Raw genomic sequence first — 22,763 nt, forward strand, 5'->3', positions numbered from 1 at the left:
TTAATGGTGCCTAGTGTGGCCGAATACATTCTAATTTATAAAATCGGTTTCCTAAATTCGAATTATATAAATTCGAATTAATCCTGTAGTGTAGACATACCCTAAGAGATAGGGAACAAATGCCTGGAAGTCTTGCCTCACAGCTATGGCTTTATTTCCTGGAGAGGTGTCTGAGATGCGTCTGCACCTTTGGGGATAGAAAATGTGGACCCAGAAACTATGAAATAGTCATAGGTAACATGGAAAGGGGGACTAGTGGATGATGCTGATGGGTCTCTACCGATGAGGAAATGCAACAAGTTTCTACACTATCTTCAAAATTCAAACAGCCTTGATGAAGGGCAGCCTGAGTAGCATCACAATTCCTCTGGGAAACTGAGATAGAACAGCTAGCTTCATAACAATGATACCTACCCGGACTGCAACAAAAGGAATACAGACAGAATTCTGTCTGTAGAACATTAGAAGGAAGACGACTATTTTGACCCAGCAGGCAATATGCCCTTCTTTTCGAGCAAGCGTTTGACATAAAGGTTGCCCATGCAGTTTCCCTCAAATTACAAAAGAACGAGCTTGAGTTTAGCAAAAACAACAAGGAGTCTGGTGGCACCTTAAAGACTAACAGATTTATTTGGGCATAAGCTTTCGTGGGTAAAAACCTCACTTCTTGCATCTGAAGAAGTGAGGTTTTTACCCACGAAAGCTTATGCCCAAATAAATCTGTTAGTCTTTAAAGGTGCCACCAGACTCCTTGTTGTTTTTGTAGATACAGACTAACACGGCTACCCCCTGATACTTGAGTTTAGCAGCGTCTTCTCCTCCTACCATATAAATCAAGAGCATAGCAAAGGGAATGGTAAGGATACAGATACAGGACTGAGATGCAAAGATGCTCTCATGGAGACAATGGAAGATTTCATCAGAAAAGAATGACACCCTGTGGGTATATTGAGATGTGGCTTTCTTGGAAGTATCAGAAGTTCTCCCAGCCATTTCACTGTGGATTGAGCTGCATAAAGGGAATGAAGAGAGAAATTCTGGTGACCAAGAACTTGTAAAATCGTTCCTTTCCAGGGAATCTCAGGGCACGCTGTTCCCCATCAGAGCTCAGGGAAGGATTTGTTTGAAGAACAGATCGGCTCAGAGTTTACTTCAGAGGCCGGGGAGCTGGGATTCACAGTTTCAACTTAGCTAAACTTTATATGGTTGCAGCAGCACTATGAGAGGGAAGGACTAACAATATCAGGAGCAGTTCAGGCGTTATTAATGTCAACCTACGCTAGCAGATAAAGGGGAACTGTAATATTGGACTTTTCTTCTTCAACAGTAAAGAAAATGGCCAACATATAAGTAATTTGGTTCCTCTAACATAGTGGTTTTCAACCTTTTTTCATTTGTGGACCCCTAAAAGATTTTGAATGGTGATGCAGACCTCTTTGGAAATTGTAGACATAGTTTGAAAATCCCCAGGGATTTGCAGACCATGGGGTTGAAAACCACTGCTCTAGCAGAAGTCATTCCTCAGTCTCCGAAAACCCATTATGCCCCTATTGGGGGATCAGAGGAGATTATTACTGCACCTCCTTAGAAGGTATGAAGAAAAAGAAGCTGGCTATTCCCTCTCATTCAAATGCACCTCTTCATAGTGACTGCAATAGATGTTATCAGAGACTAAGTGAGCTGCAGGAAGCAGTCTGTCCTTGGGTGTTAAAGGATTGATGGGACCCTACTTCAGAGCAAGAGCTGACCAATTTATTTTAAGTAGAGGATGGTGGTTTGAGGGCCCACGTTACAAGCTCACTTCCAATAAACCTTCAGAGAGAGGAAGCAAAGTCAGACAGGAAAGATGGAGGAAGGGTTGTGTCTACTACTGAGAAATTACACGCTGACTGGACAGGATTTCCTACCACCGACCATAGATTTCTGGTCAGCCAGGATAAGTTTGTCAGAGCTCCTGGAAACTGAGGGAATGAGCATAAATCAGAGCCTCTGAGGCACTCTGGGTGGATGGTCTTGAGATCAGCGAGGGCACATTCTACATCTCAAAGGACTTCAGCCAGGACTCCATTGTCTTGCTCTCTCACTCAACCCCTAATTCTTATTAGTCCTTTGCTGGTCCACTCTTTTCTTGGCTCACCTGCCCTCAGGCTCACAAATTCAACCTTTACTTATTTCTTCCAGTCAAAGAAGCAGAAACATGCCTCCATCAATCACTCCTACATTCAGCACAGCAAACAGTGGGATCTCTGGACAGACTGCTAGAAACAAGATCCAGATTTCATTGGTGTTTCTGCCCATCACTCAAGTGATGACAGCAACTGATCCAAGAACTCTAGCAATCAAATCTCCAACTATCATAATATCACACTCCAGCTAATTAGCTGCTTCAATGGTTCTGGACTACTAGAAAGTGTACCAGTTCCAACTCACTTCGGGTAACACTTCCCTGCATTACCTTAAAGGTGCATATTTAAAAACTTTGGTGTACCTCCACTGTCCACCAGCTGTTAAATATGGCATATGCTCCAATCTGCAATAGAGCTTGTGCTGCTCCAAACTCCAGTTACGCATTAGTGAATGGGAAAGCCGTGGTCATGGACAGCATGGGTGATGTCTTCAGCTGGCAGACAGGTGCCATTGGCCACAGAGGTAAACGTGATCTTACCCTGGCTTTTGTGGAACTCTGCCTTGTTGCAGCAGGCCCAGGGTCCCACAGCTAGATAGCAACTTAGCTGGCGTCTCCCCGCCCCACACCAGCTCCAGTATTTCAGATGTATGGACAGATTTTTGGAAGCAAACATAAAACAAACTAGCAGGGTGTCCGGCCACATTTTTTTCGTGAATCTCACAAGTCTCTAGAACATGGAACACAAAAGTATAAACAAACCAGCTGATGTCTGCAGAGCACCTGTCCTGGTTCATATTGTTGGGGAGAGGGGTGGAATTCTGGCTCCTTTCAAGGCACTCGGAATAATCCCTTTTTAGGACACTAGCACCCAATTACCCCAGGTGCAAGTAGGAATCCTAACACTTTCCTCAGTTATGTTCAATTCAGGGAGAAACCAGGGTTCATTATAGCTGGGAGACAGGGCCCCTTTGGGGGGCACTAAAGGCTCTGTTCGTCCCATCCCATGCTAACAAGGAAGAAAGGATTTAGTTCAGACACTGAGCTTTAAGACACATGCTAAATTTTCCTGACATAGGTGACTCACTGGAATTTTTATTTGCATATCTCAAAAGCAGATAGTTGAAAGCCTATCTAGGTCACTAACAGATTGAGATCATGACATGGTTTACTGGTTGAGACAAAGGACAGTAAAGTCAGGAGTTGTGAGTCCCATTCCCAGCTTTGCCACCGATTCACGGTGTGAACTTGACTAAGTCACTTAACCTCTCTTTGCTTCAGTCTCCCCATCTGTAACTAAGGATAATATTTGCCAATTTCACAGGTGTGTCGGAAGGCTGAATTAGAGCCCATCATAGAATCATAGAATATCAGGGCTGGAAGGTACCTCAGGAGGTCATCTAGTCCAACCCCCTGCTCAAAGCAGGACCAATCCCCAACTAAATCCACAAATTGCCCTCTCAAGGATTGAACTCACAACCCTGGGTTTAGCAGGCCAATGCTCAAACCACTGAGCTGAGCTAACCCTCCCCCCAAACTAAGATCCTTTGTATTAAAGGTACTGGAAGTGCAAAATACATTACAAAGCATATTCAAACATTTGTTTCACTTATCACATTCATTTCTATATGGACTCAGTGAGAGCCACTTGTAATCTATTAGGGTGGTGGTGAATTTAATCCACTGCAAACATAAATTCTGCACGTCCTAAGGCAAGTGCTGTAGTACTGCCAGGCAGTTACCTACACTGCTAGGAAGTAGGACTTTCAAGATTCTCCAAGAAGAGGATTTCTGATTGTTGGCCAATAAACTAAGCTGTGTTACAGAAATTCGGGAAGGAAGGGGGACACTGGAGAGAAAGAACCAGTCATGCTGCTATAAGGGTCAGTGCTAGTGCTGGACATCTTCATAGCTCCAGCGTTCTTTGGTGAATGATGTAGTCTGTTGTCTAGAATAGGGCAGCAGTGAAAAGTTCACCTCTTAACTGTAGCCACTGGTTTCAGAGTGTTCAGCAGGAAAACTGTGCATGTCAGCATTCTCTCAGATGGCTCCATGTGATTTAATTTAAACTGACCACAGAGTGACTGAGATAGCTTTCCCGAGATGCCACAGCATGAGAGCTGAAGGGTGGGGGTGAAACAGCAGCAATGCACACCAGATGTCAGAAGAGGACACCTAAAGGTCCTTAGCAAGAACCACCATATTAAAAAAAAAATCCCCTTCCACGCTATAAATATTTATACCAAATCCAAGAAACTGGCTGGAATTTAACTATTTTGGTATAATCATGTGGCACTTCCCCTTCCCTCTCCCCATTTAAAATGCATATAAAACCACCACAAAGGAGGTGCTGTACTCTCATGTCTATTACTTTTTAATGCTAGGAATATGTTTTTCTAAAGCTTCCGCTTTTTATCAGAATACTTTCCAAACAATAAATATTCAGCACAATTGGATATTCCTGTTTTAGTTGGCTAACTGTTGTATGGTATTTACTCTTCTTCCTAGGTTATTTTAGGGTCACAGAAACAAGATATTTTTGCTTTTTCTTATGACCTGCTGAATTAAAATTAGGAATATAAAACATTGATCATGAGGTGTGGAACAAGTCTGGGGACTGTCTTAAGACAGCAATACAGATCAACAAGGGGACATATCTTAGTGTCTGATTTCGAAACCCTCAGAGCTGAGTTTAGAAATTCCCCAATCTGCTTGTTTTACAAGTAGGAGCATGGGGAAAACATAGTGGTGGATTAGCAAAGTTGCTTTTCAATGTGCCACGGGAACAGTGTCTGTCTAGCCATTTCCCATCACCATAGTATCCAGGTGCCACTCTCAAAAAAAACCAAAACACAATGGGAATTTCTGCCAGTGAAAAAAAACATTCTTCACCCCACCTTTAACTGCCTTCACTTAACAGATTTTCACTATGAGCTTTGGTTTTGTTTGTTCCTATATGAAGTATTGCTGGGCCACATTCCCACCCTTGTTAACAAGGGATGGTTCATGTCCAATCAGCCCTTCTACGTTTTTTGGCTGAGAAAGTACAATAATCATTTGAATATTGGATATTTCTCCTTGTCTCTTACGTCTCTTCCGCATCTAACTACTACCCACATTGAAGAGCCTGGTGTTAACACACAAGGGAAAAGTTCTATTTTTCTGTGTTGATGTTAAGCCCTACAAACTGGGAAGGCATCATGAAGAGCAGGCTGCATGGCTGCCCTGCCAATCCTGTATCCAGGAACAACTACTGCTTTTCAAACACAGACAGCTCCAAACCTTTTCCTGGGAGAACAAGATATTTCTTGGAGCCTGCTAACAAAGTTTGGAAGGGTGAGGGGAAAATTACACTGCTAGGTGCTAAGTGAGCCATCGAGCAAAGATCCCTCAGGAAAGATGAGCAGTGAAAAGTAAAAGGTATGATGATGCACTAAAAAAAACCCAAAGGTAGGGTTCTTGCAAACACCTGTGCTGCAGAAAGAAAAGAGGCAGAACAGTGAAGAAGTAACTGGACTGGTAATTATCTGCTGCAACAGTGGATTTGCTATGCAATGTACAGCTTCCTTCTCTTTTCCTGCTATGATACAAGAACTATAGACTCTCAGCGTTATTCATAAACATTACTACTACTGGCCACATAAATCCTCTAGTAGGAAGTATTACCTTGTGTATGTTATTTTTCCTCCCACTGATGCAGCAAGGAAAACACACAAAACAGCAATATGCAAAATTTGTGTAGGGAAAGGTTAGAGAGGTGCACAATAGCCCTGTACTTCCTTGTACAACAGGTTCCTGTCCTGTGGGACATGGACATTTAGTTAAATCAGTGGCCAGGAAAAACAATGATCTAATTTCAAAACTCAAACCAAATAGTGACAAAACTTAGGAGGAACAAACCTTCTAAACCAAATTCTACTACACAATTTTCTTCTGTATTTTTCACAAACATTCCTTATTTCAACATGGCTGCTAGGCAGTTTTGGAATATCTCAGCTCTAAGGGATTTAGGCACCCAATTTCCATTAAGATTATGCATCCATCTCTCTTTGATGGCTTTGAAAATCTCAGCCTCAGTGTGGTTCCTGCTGGCCTAGACGACTGGCTAGAAGTGATGCTTCTATAGTCCCAAAAAGCATCACTATTTTCCCCTTGCCAAAATTACACAAGAAAATCTTTATTCAGACTTTCCCTAATAAAATGCTACAAGACTATCTTATTTTGGGACTAATTTGAAAAAAAGATACTGGTGACCCAAACTATTACTAACATTAGGATTATAACCTCTCACAACCTCACCCATCTACATGAGGCTGACAAGCCGACATTGATAACCTTAATTAAGAGTTCAGCCATCTATTTGACATTTCTATCTACGCTAGATGGTCCACTGCCACCCTTCCCTCCCCACACCACCTCCTCCAAACAGTACACTCCTAATAGAGAGTGCAGAGCACACCTAGGTGCCATTATACATACATCATGATGGTTGTCACAGATGCAGCCCTTCCTGGCCACCCACACACTAGGACTGCTGTATGGGGAAATCAAACGCTCTGTGCTCTGGATTCCTGGGGGGTATTTCTAGCTCCTGGCGCCTGAATGGAGTCCAGCCATTGCCCCAAACTCGGGATCCGTGAGCACATGCACAGGGCACAGATCTTCTATGTGATACCCACCTCCAAGTGTTGGGACATGCTCCCCAGCTACGCACTGACCCTTCCAACACCCCAGCACTTAAACACCCCCGTCCCAAAACTCCCACCAAAGAGGTATGAATCTTCTAGTTTACCATTTAACTCTCTCAGGTGCATGCAGCAGTTGTGTTTAAGTCAACAGGCACCCGTACTTTGTTCAGTCTCTCAGCTTTATGCTCTTCCTATTTAATCATGGAAAGTACAGGAACGTACAGATAGCCCAAAACAATAAAACATACTAAACACAATGTCCCTCCTCGCTAGCTCTCTCTTCCCTTGGCAGACCATCTGTGTTCCAGCTTGCAAGGTCCTCCACCCCCTAGCCCTATTCTGCTCCTGCAGCAGCCTCCCTCATCTTAATCTTGTGCAAAATGGCTCCCCCTGTCACCCCCCTCACCCAAATTTCCTCTCTACCCGCGCCCCTCCAGCCCCTTTACAGACCCTGCTGGAAGGTCACCTGTTTCTTTTGTTCTGCCTTTTGGTAATTTTCCATTACTCCAAATTCCCCCCTCCCCTTCAGACATGAGGAGAAAGCGTCTTCTCCCATGAGAGCAAACCTATTGTCCCAAGGTGTTTTACTTTGAATTGACAGTTGAGCGCTCATCATTCACCATTGTTTCTGGCCTGTCAGAGACATGACAGGCCTGCAAACTCACAGGGGATCCACCTACATATAGGCTTTCCAGGACACAGTTAATTTCATGACACAATTTCATAAAATCATCCAAAATTCAGAAGTGGTACAGACACAAGCCCCTATGCATCACAATGGTCACTTATACAACCAGGGCAGTCAGAAGGAGCATTAGCAATGCCCTAAAAATATCTGATGAAGCACCAACAAGAAAGCTGCCCCATAGAAATTAAAACTGCACTGTGGAAACACATGGCGTATACGTGACTGCACCCATGGATGGTCCTAGCGTGCCAATACAACAGCCAGCAGTGCCATATCATGCAGTCAATTACCTTCCAAAGCATATGGCTTTTATTGAAAGGGAAAGGAAACAATGGCCCTCTGTGTATCCAGCAACAATTCCATGCTGATTTGTAAAGCAATATTTGAGGGAGATGATACAGACTGTATGTAAAAGAAAAAGTTGGCTGGCATTAAAATAAAATTAAAAACAAAACTGAGAAAGCACAATACAATTTTTGCAAACACTCCTCCAGAAACTTGTATTCATCACTACCTCGTGCTATTATCAGTGAAGAATTATGGCCTCTGTCCTGCTGGATTATTGTTACTGTAAACAACTTTGCTAAATTGCTTGGCACACTGTCTGCCTGCAGCATGTTAAACTCTAGAGTCTACTCAGCCAGAACCAAAACATAAAGGTCTATCTGTATTAATCCTCAAAAAGGAATTAAGAGGCAACTATTTTCATGCAAATTAGATGTTTAAAAAAAAGCAAGATCAATACATATGGATGAACTTTTTCCATTCATAATTTTAGATGCCACACAATGCTGACTGTTGTTTAAGCTTCTAGTTGCTCTCTAACAGCCCTCTGTACAATACAGTGCATTGTTTGAACTTTGGAGCAATTTAAGCTTTTTCAGTGTATTCTAAAGTCCCTGGATTTACATCCAAAGAAAGCTGGCACTGAAACAAATTTCACTTGTGAGTAACAAGTCACAGCCTTTAAACAAATTCCTCATTAATGCAATGCAGTGGAACATTTGCTTCTATAGACCTTACCAAACTTTATCTCTGGAAATGGGCTGCTTATCTTAACCCCTTGAAAGTTATAGAATACCATATTTGTTTGTTCATTCTTGATTTAAGGTCCTTCAATAAATGTTAGAGGGCCTTAGAGGAACATCAAAACTCCAGGGAAAAACTGTTCAAACCCAAACTGCTCCTGTTTTGCAGGACCAACGAGGAAAAGAATCTTAAAGTTCACACTGAAGAGGACACTCCCCGTCAGTGACAGGAGATAGTGAAACAAACACTGAAAAAAAGTCTATAATTCTTTGTTTTCGGATTATGAAAAAAGGTATTTAAAAATAAAAAACTTACTGAGTATAAATGTAGGGGACTCTCTAGGTTTGTCCCAGTGTATTACCGTACTTTGATTAAAATAATGAAGTTAATCCAGAGGGAAGCAGTCCAGTACAGTGTAAATAAAAGGGAAATTAAGTAAGATATTTCAGTTCACTATGTAAGGGGTTCTCATAGGGTTCAACATTTCCACTCACTCTTATTTGAAGGACAGCGTTATAAAGCTATTTTTATATATTTAGAAACTGAAACAGGCTTTCGAATTAATAGGAGAAGCTGATTATACAAATCCAGAGTGAAAAGCAAGATCAGCAAAAAAAAACCCTGGTGGAAACTATTCTTTAGAACTTAAAAGAACATGTGATATTTCATTAAAAAAAAAAAGTGAACAAATGAAGTTAGCAGAATTACTTTCAGGCTCTGTGTCTGATATCATATCTATACTGGGCTTTTTGGAAAACATACACATTTAATAATAGCTTGCTTCGCACTAAAACACTACACATCTTTACTAGTTGGAAATTGTAGCCAAGTAATTACAGGAAGTCAGTGAAGTAATTATGTAATATGCAACTAACTAGTATAAGCTGTCTACATTAAGCTAGGAAACAAAACAAAAAGTGGTATTTTTCTGTAAATCTGGATCCAATTTTCTTGATAACAAAATCCAGTTTTCTTGACAGTCCATAAGACATTGCAGAACAAAAACTATTTTGAGTGCTCTGAGTCTCATAACATGCCTGGAGGGATTTCTCTACATCTTATTGCATTTTTTATACCTTTCCCAGTGCAACAGTCCAAGCCCCGGGAACACAGTAATAATGCAAAGCATTAGACAATGGAAGAGGGAGGAAGGAAGACAGAAATCTGCCTTCCAACACAGAGCCATCTGTGCACTCCATGAGATAAACAACAAAGTGAAACAATCTTCCACTGGAGGACTGCACCTTCTCATAAATATTTAAGTTGCAATTATCAGGAGCCAAAGTTTACCAATCCACTGCTGGCGTACCAAAGGACAGGCTCACCTGTGATTTGTTTTGTTAACTCAAAGCTCTGCCTCCATTACCTCACACAAGACACCCAGAGAAAGAACATGAAACTAAAGTAAATTGAGTTTCCACAGCAAAACAAGATGCAGATGTTATACCTCAGAGTACATCCCCAGATCAAGTGTTTGTCATTTGATATGCAGCACTAGGAACTTGAGACGGGTACAGAATGGGTCTGCTTTATGGCCTTTTCACCCCAGTGAGGACACCATCTCCCATGAGTTTCCTGATGTCTCTAAGCTCATTAGAGAGAGAACAATGAAACTAAAGGACTACTCTATTAAACTGGCAGTTGTTGATAAATGTCACAAGGAAGATAAATATATGTGATTCAGTTTAAGCATCAATATCAAGCGCTTGAATCTAGAAGCCTCCATTTTTTTAAATCTCTAATTGCACCAAACTGACTAAAAAATAATCTGCTTGAAACAGCTGATCATCAACATCATGTCTGCCATCATTCTCCTGATAGAAGTGTGAATAGCTCTAGATTGAAGAAGTTGAGGCATTTGTCTCTCCACCTAATGAGAAAAACTACATAATTATCAATCATGTTGTAAAATTAAAATAATTTTGCTGCCAAGCTATATGTTGATTGAGGCATCACTAACCGTTTAAAGCCAAGAGAGACTAATGAGAACATTCAAAAGGATGAAGGTTACCCACACAAAATAGTTACCCCAACAGACATTTCAGCCATCTTGCAGGAAGTGAATGGCCCATCCAAGGGTAAATTCATTTCTGTGTATACCATAGGCGCCGACTCCATGAGTGCTCCAGGGCTGGAGCACCCCAGGAAAAAAAAATGGTGGGTGCTCAGCACCCACCGGCAGCCTGCCCCAATCAGCGCCTCCCCCTGCCTCCAGCCTGCCGGTAGCCCCTCCAATCAGCACTTCCCCTCCCGCCCACCACAGATCAGCTGTTTAGCAGCAAGCAGGAGGCGCTGGGGGGGAGGGGAAGGAGAGGAGCAAGGACAGGGCATGCTCAGGGAAGGGGGCGGAAAGGGGTGGGGGCGGGAATGGGGGTTTGGGGAAGTGGTGGAGTGGAGGCAGGGCCTGGGGCAGAGGGGGGGTCGAGCACTCCCCCGAGAAAGGGCAAAGTTGCCACCTGTGATAGATACCATCATCTTAAAATATCTAGAAGCCCTCATACTTGAAGCATGATGATTCACCTGGTATCTATTCCTGCTTCTGCCACTGATATGCTGCATGACCTTGGACAAAGTCACTTCACATCCCCCATACAACTGTTTCCTCTCCCACTTTGTCGTTGGTTATAAAGCTCTCTGGGGCAGGGATTGTCTTTTACCATATTTTGTAAAGCGTCTAACAGTAATGTACCAATCTCAGTTCAGGTTTCTAAGCCCTACTATATATAATACAAATTAATAATAATAGTAATAATAATAATTCTCAGTTGTGCCATCCATTTGGCTAACCCTGTAATGCACCCACCTACCCCAGAAGAGGAGGGCCACTTTATGCTGGAAGATCTCAGCAAACTTTCATTTAGGGCACGTTTACACTGGCAAAGTTACAGCGCCGCTCAGAGAGTGCTGAAGGGAAACCGGTGTTGTGTGTTCACATTGTCAGCTGCCTGCGCAAAAGCATATTCACACTTGCGGCGGTATTCGGAGCGGTGCACTCTGGGCAGTTATACCACAGAGCACCTCCTTCTCTTCTGCCGCTAAGACTTGTGGGAAGGCGGAGGAGGTCACGCAACATCCTGGGTCCTGTCCCAATGACCCGTGATGCATTGCTTCACATCCCAGAAATCCCTGTGCTTCCATCTGCATTTGGCACCATCTTTGAACAGTTTGTGTACTGCGTGCCCTGCCTTTTTGGGCTGCAGGAATAGATCCCGAACTGCTGAGCAGTATGCTGCTCACTCTGACCAACACATCATGAGTGGCAGTGGAGTTATTCCTTAAACTACAAATGCAAGAGGAGTGTGACATTGATCTCGCCATGCGTAGTAGCTACGACACGAGATTGCTTGTGGCATTCACGGAGGTGCTGACCACAGTGGAACGCCACTTTTGGGTTTGGGAAACAAGCATTGAGTGGTAGGATCACATCGTCATGCACCTCTGGGACGACAAGCAGTGGCTGTAGAATTTTCAGATGAGGAAAGCCACATTCATGGGACTGTGTGATGAGCTCGCCCCAGCCCTGCGGTGCAAGGACACGAGAATGAGAGCTGCCCTGTTGTTGGAGAAGCACGTGGCGATTGCACTGTGGAAGCTGGCTACTCCAAACTGCCTCCGATCTGTCGCTAACCAATTCGGAGTGGGAAAGTCGACCGTTGGACTCATGTTGATGGAAGTGTGCAGGGCCATTAATCACATCCTGCTCCGAAAGACTGACTCTGGGTAATGTACGTGACATTGTGGATGGCTTTGCACAAATGGGCTTCCCTAACTGTTGAGAGGCGATAGATGGCACGCACATTCCAATTCTGGCACCAAACCACCTAGCCACCGAGTACATTAATCGCAAGAGGTATTTTTCAATGGTTCTCCAGGCGCTTGTGGATCACCATGGGCGTTTCACAGACATTAACACAGGCTGGTCCGGAAAGGTGCAAGACGCAAGCATCTTTCGGAACACTGGCCTGTTCAAGAAGCTGGAAGCAGGGACTTTCTTCCCAGACCAGAAGATCACTGTAGGGAAGTCAAAATGCCCAATGTGATCCTGGGAGACCCCGCCTACCCCTTAATGCCGTGGCTTATGACGCCATACACGGGGCACCTTGACAGCAGCAAGGAGTGGTTCAACAACAGGCTGAGCAAGTGCAGAATGACTATGGAGTGTGCTTTTGGCCGTTTAAAAGCCTGCGGGCAATGCCTGTATGGGAGGCAGGACCTGGCTGATTACAATGTTCCTATGCTTATAGCCACGTGCTGTACGCTCCATAATATTTGTGAAGGGAAGGGTGAAAGCTTCACTCAGGGCTGGACGGCAGATGCTCAGTGCCTGGAGGCTGAGTTTGAACAGCCAGAGATCAGGGCTATTGGAGGGGCACAGCGCCGGGCCATAAGGATCAGGGATGCCTTGAGGCAACAATTTGAAGCTGAAAGCCACTAATATTTTTAGCTATGCTCGGGATTGCAGTGCTTGTAATGCTAGGAGGTGATTGTTACACACGATACAAGAGGGTTTAACATAATTGTATGCTGCTTTGCAGTGCTCTTTTTGCTTTAAACTAATAGAACAAAGACTGCTTTCAAACCAACACAATTCTTTTATTAAAAGACAACCACCAGAGGAGAGAGTCAAATGAAAAAATACATCAGCAGGAAGGGGGATGGAGGAAGGGAAGGTCCCAGGAGAAGGAGGGGTCCCGGGACAGCTAAAGATTTGTGTATGTCCAGGGATCATATCCAACCTTCTCCTTTGGAGTACAATGCAGTGGGTAATGTACTTCAGCAGGACCAAACTGCAGAGGGATGGGTGTTGAGTGCAGTGGGTAGTGGGAGTCCACAGTGCTGGACTGTGAGAAGGGAGGAGTGGAATGCTGCGGATATAGACTGGAGCCAGGAGGTTGATAACAGTGTGTTGGCGATGTCTGGAGGGCGCATGAGAAAGTTTTGCTACAGCGGCTGCAAGGGAGGACGGGCGCAGAGCTGCTCAGTTTGAAGAGCTAGTATTGCCTGGAGCGTGTCTGTTTGGTGCTCTATATTTAAGAGCCGCTCCGTGGCTTCTTTCTGGCATGCTACGTTCTCCTTTCGGTCCCTCTTCTCGCTGTCCCACCACTCCTTCAATTCCTGTTTCTCGGCGGCGGAGTACATCATAACCTCATGCAGAAAGTCTTCCTTAGTTCTTCTTGGCCGCTTTCTAATTCTGCGCAGCCGCTCTGCTGCCGATAACAAAGAGGGAGGCTGGGCTCCCACGGTCATCTCTGTGAAGTTTAAATGCAACACTTTACAGAAGCAGAAATTTAGTGCTTTAAAACACAGCCAGTACTCATACACCTGTCACTAACTGGTTGACCCCAGGCAAGCACACATGAGCCATAAGACCCTCAAAATGGTGAGTAGCCACAGGGGCAGGGTAAATCGCTCTTCCCGGACCCTGCTGTACACTAGGCACATGGCTCTTGGGGAGAGCCAGCACTGTAGGGGGGGGGCCTGATAATCATTCCTGCCTGCACACTTTCCACAGGAGGTGATCATTATGGAAGATATCTTGCTGCTGAGGGTGATCAGGGAATCAAGGGAGGGTCTCCTCCAAGGCTGCAGCTTCCGCCCTGGCCCCTATGCGGCTCGCCTGTGTGCAGCAATGGTCCCCGCCCCCATGATAGCACAGTGGCGCGGGAAAGTTACCGTTAATGGAGCAAGAAACAAAGCAGCTCTGCTGAAGAACCTGCGGCAGCAGATTGCCCAGTATCTCCAGGAGAGTTTCCTGGAGATCTCTGAGGGAGATTCCCGTGAAGTGAGGGAGTCAATCAACAGCCTGTTCCACCGCTCAGACTAGGCATGTGGTGGGAGACAAGCCTGCTTTCTGCAACCCTCCTGCCCCCAACTCCTCGCTTCAGCGATTCCCAAAAATCAGATCCACTTCCCAGGGGCCGCCTCTCCTGTTTGTGCTTCACCAAGATCTCACTGCTGTGGCTAGCTAGGCTCCTCCGGGGTAGAAAAGAGCTCCTGGCTGCATGCATCTCTGGCCTCCAAGTCATCCTCTACCTCTGGGTCCCCCTCCCCATCCTCGTCCAAGATTTCCTCCTCCTGGCTCGGTCCACTCTCGACTGACATGCGAGCCAACGAAGTATCTACAGGGGCCTTCACAGTGGAGGTGGGGTCGCTGCCGAGTATCGCATCCAGCTCTTTGTAGAACCGGCAGCTCGTGGGCGCAGCACCGGAGCGGTGGTTTGCCTCCCGCGCCTTGTGCTAGGTGTTCCGCAGCACCTTCACTTTTATCCTACATTGCAGTGTGTCCTGGTCATGGTCCCTTTCTATCATGCATTGTGAAATCTGTCCATAGGTATCATAATTCCTATGGCTGGAGCACAGCTGGGACTGGACAGCCTCCTCTCCCTAAATGCTGATGAGGTCCAGCAGCTCAGCATTGTTCCAAGCGGGGGATCACCTGGTGCGTGGAGCAGGCATGGCCACCTGGAAAGATGTGCGGAAACCACTGCACGCCATCACCGAGCAAACAGGAAGGGGACTTTCAAATTTCCAAAGGAATTTACGGGGTGGGGCTAACGGTTGGTCACCTGAGGGCAGGGCAGTAGAGTTCAAACCGATGACCAGAGGGGTGAGAACAGGCATTGTGGGACACGTCCTGGAGGCCAACTGCAGCTCTGTAATTGACCAGCATGTCTACACTGGCACCGCAGCGCTCTAGCCCCGGCGCAGAAAGCTGTACGCCTCTCGTCGGGGTGGTTTTTTTAAAGCGCTACAACTGCATAGTTGCTATGCACTAAGTGGCTTGGTAGTGTGTACACCTCGGGAATTACAGCGCAGAAAGCTGCTTTACTATGCCAGCGTAGACAGGGCCTTAGCTTCCTCCTTTGGCTTTCATCATTCTCGCCTCCCTCACATAGTAGACTGGCTCACAGTTAGGAACAGCATCCGTGACATAAGCAACTCAGAGACCAAAGATTTACCTATTTTGCTTTGGTTTATGGCAGGCAACCTAACTTCTCTCTGAGGTCTCCCTAACCAATAGATTAGCTAGAACACATTGCCAGCCAAAATATTCCCCCTAATCATGGCTGTATCATGACAATGCCGTGGAGGGCAACGGAAGCGCTTCAAAGACATACCGAAAGTACACCTTAAAAAGAAAGGCATCAACCCAACAAACTGGGAGGACTCAGCGCAGAACAGAACCGTATGGCGCCACGCCATACACCAAGCCATAGCTCACTTTGAGGAGGACAGAGAAGCAACAAAGGAGGAAAGAAAGGGCACAACAGTCCAGCCAACAACTATGTCTCCTCCAAGATTACACCTGTCACTTCTGTGGGAAAATCTGCAGGGCACAAATTGGGCTCCTCAGCCACTTAAAAACCCAACAATGAACCCCCTTGGCAGACATCATTCACACATCGAGGGATAGCCAAAGAAGAAAGAAAAAAGAATGACAGAGTGCTTGGTAAGGACAAAATTAGACCCACTCTGAAGGACTGCTCTCATCCACTAGTCATTAAGCACCACCAGAGTATTGGCACTACTTAGCCATCTGAAAGTTATGGGTGCCAATTTTCTGGGCAAGGAAAACAGACAACTTGGGGTCCAAATTATAGCCCTCTACATCAGCACAATACACTGTGATGGGCCACAGGGCTGGTAAGACATCCTTGTTGGGGAAAGAAGCTGCTTTTCCTTCTGAAGGGCCTGATCCTATCACCAATACATCCATGGAACACCCACTAAAGTCCGGGGTGCTGCGCCTGCCGATCCATGGCCAGTCACTACATTGTATTGGCTTGTTTATGCTAGAGACGAAATTACCAACTAACAGGAAAATGGGCAAATCCTCTCCAATGATAACGGTGCCCATATTTCACCAGTACATGAATTGCCTCAATAAGTGAGGGCAAACAACATTGTTCTTTTAATAATGACTGAGATAGAAAATGAAATGGATAAAGTCAGCATTATACCACTTTATCTGAAAGGGGCAGCTGAGGCAGCTATTCAGGAAAAGCAGCAACATGCTGCCATTTTCAAAAGAGCTTCAGGGAGTAAAGGCACCCACTTCCCATTGAATTCCAGTAGGATTTAGGCACCTAATTTTCTCCAGCTCTTTTGAAAATCCCAACCTATTATATAGATCTAATTATCACACAGTGCATTTGTATCTTATCTTACATCTGCAAAAGTACTTTTCAGGAGACTGTGTACGTGTAAGTAGTTCAAGTATGATCCTAAATAAAGACTAATTAATTGAATCTAAAAAACACTTTGTTCTCAAGTATACATATTACTGCAGCGTTGATTTTTAAAAGACAAGATCCATCATTGCTGACACAACTCCCCTGTAAAATAAATACTTTGGCATTGGCATGGCAGATCTGCAAGCATCTCTAAAAACAACCTTCAGAGCTCAGTGCAGATGTGGTCAGTGTTTATACTTTTTAAACCACTGGGATATAAACACCTCACTATAAACACTGCTCAGGTTTTGCTTTTTTCATTTCTTACATGTTTATTTTAGTGTTAAAAATAATGTTAACTTCCATAATAAGGAAAATTGCAACAGATGTTTAAACTAAACAAAATCTGCTATATTATATTAGTGTGAGCTGTGCATTTGCTTTCAAACTATTAAAAGTACGATCTGTCCAAAGGAAGGTGGGAAAACATCTGGTAAGCAACTTTTATAAATATTAGGTAACAAATACAATTGACTCAAACTAGTAAGACCCAAAGCAACAAAACTTTTCCCCTCTAGTCAGCAAAACCCTCAGAAAAATCCATCAAGTAAGCAGAAATTCTATTTATAATGTTTGCCATTTTTCATCAGGAGCCAACAGTCACATCATAATAAAGCACTTGATTGTTAATGCAGGACAATGATGAGATTAACAAAAACCCTGCAACATTCCTTTATCCAATCACTCTTGCATCCACAAAGTTTCAAAAAAGAAACAGCAGCACAGGGAAGAGCATGAAAGTCTGATTGGCCATGCACAATCTGCACCATATTGTTCAATATTGACTAGCAAGCCTGATAAATCTGCTGTGCAAATAACTAAGTAAATTTCTACATAAGATCTTTGACTCTGTTCAAATGGAACCCCTCCTCCCCCGAAGCATTAATAGTTCTACATGCAACCTCTCTGCTCCCCCTGGCACTTTGAAATGTGGTCTTTCTGACTTAAAACAGAGGGGGGAAGGGGAAGATCTATTTCTAGAGTGAGCATCCTGATTTTTGGGTTAGCCTCTTATTAAACAATGTGAGTGGTTCCCTCTTAATCAAATCTATACATTCTTTACTGCTTCTTCCCTGACAACTATAGCAAGTTTACTTTCCAGATGAACGTGGAAAATGTTCCTGCTGAATTAGAAGAGAGACTTCTGCAATGTTTGTATGTGGCTACAGGAAAACCTGCCCTTCTGCCAAGCTGAATTAGCTCAGTGGTGCCTTTCTTTCCACTCAAAGCCAGGCCATAGCCACTTCTTCAAACTGCACGTAGATAAAAAGCTCAACTAGATGATGAAGCTGATTTCTGACCAACCCCCGCCCCCCTTACCTAAGGCACCTTCAAAACAGGGCTACTATTACCTACACTATCAGAAGTAGCTGCCGACCTATGTCAGCTGGACACAAACAAGAAAACTGAGAGCACAGTGAAGACAAAAAGTTTAAGTTTTCCAGGGTGTTGTGTAATTCTTTCCACAGGGACTATGTGGAGGGCTCTTTGGGGAGGAGGTATATTTGTGTGTGGGTGAGGGGGGAGATATCCTTCACTGTCAGGGCTTTCTCAGAGCTGTGCAGGAAATGAGAAGTCAAACAAAGAGCCACTCTGTGCTCTGTAATATGGGTTCCCTTCAATTGCAAAAGCTGAATAGTAAAATTCGTTATTGTTCAGGATGTAAGCACTGAACTAAAAACAAAAACTTGTTGTAAGTCTCATTGTCCAAATATATCTACACTATGCGTTTAAGCGTATACATCTATTTACATTTAATGGTGTAGATTACACATACACAATGTACATTACAAATTAATACATACACCATATTGTAAAGTGACTTTAAAATGTTTCCTTTACAACTACATTAACACTTGCAAAAAGTTCTGTGTATTGCTGCTTTAAAGTACTTCAACCAGTACCATCTTTGCTGGGGGGAGGAGGGGAAGATGAGGAGGAGACAACCTACACTTCATATTAATATTGAACAGTAAAATTTCCTTTAAAAAGAATAATTCAACTTCCATTTCACAAATCCCATTAAACCTGTAGACAGTACAAAACGCACTGTACCTTGTAACAACTATAAATAGAAGGGAGAGAGAATTCATACTTAAAACAACAAAAACACCCCACACCCCATAAAAAGCAAATTGCAAAATAAAACAATTACCTTCATAGCACAGCATGCCAATATTGTTGTTCATTTTGTCCAAGTATTGGTAGTTCAACAGGTCCATCTTCATAAATAGCATTTATCGGGCTAACAAAAAAGACCAGCTTGTTTGCTTTTGCCCAGAAACAGGGAGAAAGACGCGGGACAAACGCTGCCCGATTAGCTCCTGGCTCTTTCTAAACTTCACAAGCTCAAGGCCCAGCCTTTGACTAATCAAAATAAAGTATATTAGGGAAAGTTGGATAGGGAGGGAGGAACCTTTCCAGGACTTTGGAGACTGAGTTTAGAGTGTATTGTGTCCCCCAGCTACAAAGAAAACTGTTTAAAAAAAAAAAAAAAAACTTTGCAAATCTTTTTGGGAATTTAAGAGGGGAAAAAAAAATAGGGAAATGTCCTAGGACAAAGACAAGCGAGTTCTCCTCACAGCCCGCTGCAAGTTAACTGCACTGACATGCAGGCTATGCTTGGTATGAGTCGTATGTAAACTAGCTTCCTCTTTCTATCAGGCAGAGAGCACTGAGCATGCTCACTGAATCCCTGGAGCTCTTCAAATGTCAGGGATATTTTCTGCACAAGATCAGTCTCTAAATGTATTGAGTGTTTGAAAGAAAGGAGGAGGAGGAGGTGGAGAGTCTTTACAGAAGGGCCATGTCAGAGTTGCTCTTGACAGGAAGCAGTGTTACCACGGCAAAACTGAAAGGGGGGGGGGGGAGACAGAGAGAGAGGGAGAGAGAGAGAGGTCTCTTTTCAAGTACTGGGAAGAAGTCGACCAAGCTAAACCTGCAGGCAGGCTTCACTTTCTGAAAGAGGATTTCCAAGTGACAGAACTTAGGTTAAACTTTTATTTTAAATTATTCCCCCCCTTCCCCCAACTTTAATTCAAATTACACAGCTGACACTTATTTTTACTTGATTATAAAAATGTTTGCAATTCCTATTTGACCTGGTTTCAATATATTGTAATAGGTGTTGTTAATTCACTGAAAAATAATAACAAAATGGAGTTTTAATGGCTCCAGGATGGAAGAATGAGAATTACAACTAAACCACCATATCAATTCTTTGAATAATGGTAGTGGATATGCACACACAGCTTTATACTACAGTTTAATCAGTCTACTGCTACATTTTAAACCCCTAAGGGATGTCAGTAGTTAAACATTTCACGTTATGGCTTTTTAGTGCCTGGAGAATTCATTGTTTAAGCTCTGGTATAAATGACAGAAATTAAGGGGATTTTTACAACAGTTGTTCTCATCTCAGGATGTGGCTTGTTTTGCTGCAGTTTGAACCTTGATTTTAAAGATTTCTAATTTATACAGATGTATGTATATCACCACAAGAGGCAGACCATGTGTATTAGTTCTGCTATGGTATGTCTACCTAATGGGTATCAATCGGTGTCCCCTAAAGTAGATCAGCACCTGAAATCTGATTTGAATGACAAAGCAATGCCACTACAGAAGCATGGTCTAAAGTAAACACATAACTAATGGAGTTCTAATCCTACCTCTGGTACACATTCCCTCTCTGGTCCTATTGAAATCCAGGAAGTGGGCGGGCGCCCACTATTAAAGGACCTCCCCCCAGCCTAAGGGGAGAATCCACAGGACCTGGAAGCCAAATGATTCTGGGGGACAACTAATGAGGTAACAGGGACAGGAGTGAGGTCAAAGGGTCAAACGAAGGGAACCTGACGGGGACACCAAGCAGAGAACCCCGGACAGTGCCCACTGCTCCTCGAAGGCATCAAGGGAGCCAGCGGACACTGCCCAGAGGAACTCTGCCCGGATGCATGAGCAGACGGAGGATCGGAAATAGGCCCCACTGTCACAGGAGACCCCATCGGCCAGCCTCCTCTCCCTGGTTTTATAGATGGCCATTTTAGCCAGGGCTAGGAGGAGACTGACCAGGAGGTCCCGTGACTTTGTGGGGCCACGGATAGGGTCTTGGGCAATTTCACTTCACTTCTCTGCCTTAGCTTCCCTGGAGGGAGCCCAACTCTCACTGCCTTTCAAAACAAGTCAGGTGCAAAACTTCAGTTGGTGCCTTAGAAAATCTCCCCCCTTGTGTCAAAGGGGCAGACTAGGGTTGCCACCCAACTGAGTTTTACCTCGACAGTCCGGTTTTTGGCTTCCGTGTCCAGGTGCCATTGAGGGTTGCCAGGTGTCTGGTTTTAAATGGGGAAGTCCAGTCAAAAAGGTGGCAACTCTAGGGCAGTCACTGGTCTTACAGGAGTGTTCTATGGAGTGACATTCTGCCAAAGCACTTGGAAGAGAGTGCAATATAAATGCTAAGGTATTATTGTTCCACTGAGGTTAAACAATTTAATTTAGGATACTGTTTCCATACAAGTGAACTCAATTTACCTTCCAAAAATTACTTTACTTGGAATAGGAAAAGCAGTGCTGTAAATACCTGCTTGTATGCCCTCTCAACTGAGGGGCACACCACTAGAGTGATCCTAAGAACAATGCAACAGAAAACAAGTTAGTGAAAAGAAATCTTGTTTCATTGGGTAGATGAAAATGTAAAAGCTCTTCATTTTATTTGGATCACTATTAAGGAAAACAGATGGACTCTCTATATTAAAAGAATTATGGATCTCAGAGACCAGGGTGATGAGCACGGCACAAAAACATACACATATACTTAATGTTCAAGTAACCACTTTCTTGTATAATAAACAAAATAATTTTCTAATTAAAATTTACCATGATGTTTTTTGGCTCCCAGAATTTGAGACAGATAAAGCTGCACCCACCTACCTACAGGCTAAAAATAGTATAAGGTACTTTCTAGAAAGGGGAATTTTTTAAATGAAGAAAATGACATTTTTAAGTTTAAAGGGGAATAGGCTGGAATCATTCCTCAAGCACTACAGGGGCTACTCTCTCTGATGCAGAAGCCAGAACTTTGAAGTAAACCTTGAGTCCCACTATAATTAGGTGCTACACTGCTGCGTTACTGTCTTTCAGAGCATGTTCATTTACTAAAAGCAAAACAGTGTTTTAATAAATATTGCAAGAATAGGATAACAAGAAAAAAAGGCTAGTCCTTACATATGTAAATGTAGAGGTAAAGAGTTCAAAGTTACAACACTGACAAAGGAGAGGCAAGTACCTCCAGCCTGAAGTGTAAATTCCATAGAGCAGACACACCACCACTTTGAGAATTAAGGAAAGTATTTACACTATGTGCAACTATAGTAGCTAAAGCATTCCTGAATTTCCATTACTACAAGCTAGTTCTATGGGAGAAAAGATAAGTATTGGCATATTCCAACTTATAATATTTGAATTGCTGTTTGGAGTGTTCGGAGCGGGGGAAGCTAGTGTTCTATTTTATTCTATAAAGGTTCTCATACTGCACTCATCACTGAAGTACCTGAGCACCTTCTAGTACTACATTAAGCAAAGTGACTAACATCGGTCACATGCTTCCAGTTAAATAATAACTTGGTACCAAAAGTTCTAAACTCTGAATTTCCAAATTAATTAAAATATATAATATAAAAAGAAATGAATTCCTAGTGAAGGGACAGGAAGAAAAAAAATCTTGATGCAAATATGAGATAATGAATCATTCCGTACATCATCCCTAAAATCCCTACATGCTCAGGCATTGTGGGTACTAATAGTAAGCATTCCTAGACATTACTTCTCTGTAATGTGCTCAATGCACTCTTTCGAGGAAAGAATTCCCAACAGTCTTATAAATGATTCACTGAGCATGTCACCAGTTTGGAATAACTCAGGTTGAAATGTAATCAATGTCAAACGTATGTCACCAGGTTATATGCCAACTATATGGAAAAGCAAACATTGCTAATAGCATATTC

At 43.5% G+C, this 22,763-nt stretch overlaps 1 protein-coding gene across 1 annotated transcript in view; it reads right to left on the bottom strand.

Annotated features, from left to right (window-relative positions):
• VGLL4 (vestigial like family member 4) overlaps positions 1-19,298 on the bottom strand; it is a 67,286-nt gene extending 47,988 nt beyond the window's left edge. The window contains exon 1 of the mRNA XM_065408368.1: positions 18,920-19,298. Within this exon, the coding sequence (XP_065264440.1) occupies positions 18,920-19,001 (82 nt within the window). The 5' untranslated portion in view covers positions 19,002-19,298. The remainder of the gene's footprint in view (positions 1-18,919) is intronic.
• Between the last annotated feature and the right edge of the window lie 3,465 nt (positions 19,299-22,763).

This window comes from Emys orbicularis, chromosome 7, assembly GCF_028017835.1.
Source record: "Emys orbicularis isolate rEmyOrb1 chromosome 7, rEmyOrb1.hap1, whole genome shotgun sequence".
NCBI lineage: Eukaryota > Metazoa > Chordata > Testudines > Emydidae > Emys > Emys orbicularis.